The 2,855-nt window shown below is 35.2% G+C and overlaps 1 protein-coding gene across 1 annotated transcript in view; it reads right to left on the bottom strand.

Annotated features, from left to right (window-relative positions):
• dctn2 (dynactin subunit 2) overlaps positions 1-2,648 on the bottom strand; it is an 18,938-nt gene extending 16,290 nt beyond the window's left edge. Inside the window, exons 1-2 of the mRNA XM_015402602.1 lie at positions 2,456-2,648; positions 2,109-2,177 (exon numbers count right to left, since the gene is read on the bottom strand). Of these exons, the coding sequence (XP_015258088.1) occupies positions 2,109-2,177; positions 2,456-2,491 (105 nt within the window). The 5' untranslated portion in view covers positions 2,492-2,648. The remainder of the gene's footprint in view (positions 1-2,108; positions 2,178-2,455) is intronic.
• Between the last annotated feature and the right edge of the window lie 207 nt (positions 2,649-2,855).

Genomic DNA, 2,855 nt, shown 5'->3' with positions numbered 1-2,855 from the left:
TTGAGTTTTTGATAGAGCATATTGACAGACAAAACATGTTTTTTTGTTGTTTTTTTTTTAATCTTAAATGCAAAATTTAGATATAAGTTTTTCTTTTTACAATCTTGATACAATTACTGTTCTAAATGGGTCGCTCTTTCAGATAAAGACATGTTTTAGAATCGAGATACTCCAGTTAACAATTAATCAATTATTAAATTAGTTGACAATTATTTCAATAATCGATTAATCACTAATAATCTATCTGCTTCAGCCTTAATTAAGTCAAGCCATAGCTTGTCTTAAAACAACTACCATTTTCAAGAGCAGAATAATAACATTTTATAAATTTATATACAACAAATAATCAAAAACAACTTAATGTTAGAAAGGGTCATTTTGAATTGATTAAATTAACATGTTTAACTTATAGTATAGAGACAATTAAACCTGTATTGTGAAATGTTATATTTTAGGAGCAGTATAAAAAAAGTGTTTATTTTGAATTATATAGCTTTTTTCAAATAACATTTTAAATAATTTTAAACATACGTGATACTATGGAGCCTTCCCAGCGCTATACAGCAGGGTTTGAATTTGATACGATTTTTTAAATATTTCTGCAGCCCAGCTAGTGATTGAATCCAACAGCTGAAACAAACCTCAACACTGAGAAACTATCATTGCGGTTGCATACCTGATAAATCTACCAATAGATCAGATAATGATTCCCTGGCACCCCTGAACTGTGTAAAACACACTGGCCAAAGAAAAAACATTGTGGAGTAACTAATCAGAATTACTCCAGGAATTGTGAACTGAACAAAAATAAGCTTGTGGTACTGTGATAGAATTCTACTAACCAAAGCTTATTTTTTGATACAAAACAGGAAGGGAATAAATGTGGGAAACAAGCTGAAATGTCACTTCTTGATTTTTTCCCCTTTCTTCATAAAAGAGGGATCATAATTTTACCCTATTTCATACTGCTAGTATGTTTCCTTCACAGTCAACCTGTCAAATATGACAGGCACGGCCTAAAAAATAAAAAAGTGGCAGCTCTTTTGAAAGTTAGAAAATTAAGGGTTAGCCAAGAAGCAAGTTGTTAGAGCATGAACACAGGTTAATCAACAGAATGTCTCTTTTAAGACATACACACACGCATGCATGCGCACATCAATCAGTGCTTCAAAAGACCTGCAGCATCATTTAGGCTTGGATAAAATTTAAACCAAATCATCAGGGTCATCAATCATTTTTTGAAGAATCACAGGGAAAAGAACCACAACGCAATTCTGTTTCTCATCTAAATCAGTGCGTATAGGAACATTTGATATATCACCGTAAGTTAAAAAACCCATCATGCATTAAGCTCTCTGAGAGAAGTCTTACTTGTACACACTAGGGTCCCAGGAGGGATGAAGAGAGGTCAAATTAGGGGACAAGAGAAGAGGGAGAATGAATGTGGCATCATAGAATGGGGAAAAAATGCGGCTAAAATTTACTTGGCTGCTCTGTCAACATAAGATTATTAAAAAGAGAATAAAAAATAAATAAAAGCAAACCCCTAAATATGAAAAAGAACACCAAAACAATGAAATTTATTATAAACTGATAACCAAGAAAAACATAACATTTTTCTCAAGGTCACAAGATGATCATCGTGGTGTAATTATAGACGGCATTTCAGACTTCAGGGGGATTTGCTTATTTCTTTTTCAAATTGTGGATACATTTTGTCCTTTTTATGCAATACTTAACAAAAAAAAGGGTGTGTATCATTTGTTGGGAGAAGTGAAGCAAGTCGATTAACTTAAACCTTTCATTTAAGTACCAACAAATGACATGGCTGCTAAAGGAGTTTTTAATTCATTCATTTCTGAAGTTAGTAACAGTATCTCTCAGTTATAAGTTATGCTTCATTTATAAGAAAGAAAAATCACTAACTGAATGGCGGAGTAAGATTCAAAACATACACCTGTTAGCAATATAACTAATCAGATAACCCTTAAAACAATGAAGGAACCTATTTGGTCCATTAGGAGGGCTAAACGTTAGTTAGCGCATTAGCATTAGCAACAGGCTAAAGGTTAATAAACATACACAGAAAACGCAGCAAGTCCACCTACCGATTCAAACTGAGCCTGGTCATCCTCTGGAAGGTCGCCGGTCTCGTATACGTCGGGTTCGTTAAAAGCCTAATGAAACAAAACGATAAAATATTGATATTCCGTTGGTTTATTTTGCGTTAGCCTGGCCAACGCCCCGGCTTAAAGCAACACCATTAGGTTTCCTCTGGCGTTTCTGAATGCTAACAACATAATGCATTACATTAGCTTAATATTTGCTACTGAAATGTAAAATTTTTGGGGTGTTAAATGGATAGTATTTGTGGGAAATATACAGATAAACGACCCTGCTGCAAAGCTGTAAGCTAGCACTTCCACCTAGTAGTGTCATAGCGTTAGCCACTTACAATTCCTGGTAAGTTTGCGTATTTAGGATCCGCCATTGTCAACGGGAAGAACAAAAACACGACAAAATACAATAATAGTCGTTAAAGTAACCGATTGCACCGAGTGGGGTTCTATCAAAAGCTAACGATGGATGAGCCAGCAGTCTCTCAGCCGGTGGAGTGCAGGCTGATGTGGTCGCTTGTTGGATTTATTTTCCTCACTCTCCGTGGGGCGGTGCTGCTAACTGATGTGTCGACGGCAAAGCGGAGTGCGGCGTATTAGTTACAGTAAAACAAGCACACCTAAAGCCGTCATTCGTCACCCCGCATATGTTTCGTCATGAAAATAAATGGAGATGTTATTTTTTCAGACCTTTTCATTTCAGTTATAAGAATATAAGTGATTTTTTTAGGTTAATGC

This window comes from Cyprinodon variegatus, unplaced genomic scaffold, assembly GCF_000732505.1.
Source record: "Cyprinodon variegatus isolate N-32 unplaced genomic scaffold, C_variegatus-1.0 Scaffold34, whole genome shotgun sequence".
Classification (NCBI taxonomy): domain Eukaryota; kingdom Metazoa; phylum Chordata; class Actinopteri; order Cyprinodontiformes; family Cyprinodontidae; genus Cyprinodon; species Cyprinodon variegatus.
The sequence above is the reverse complement of the archived record's forward strand: the minus strand, read 5'-3'. Positions and strand labels throughout refer to the sequence as shown.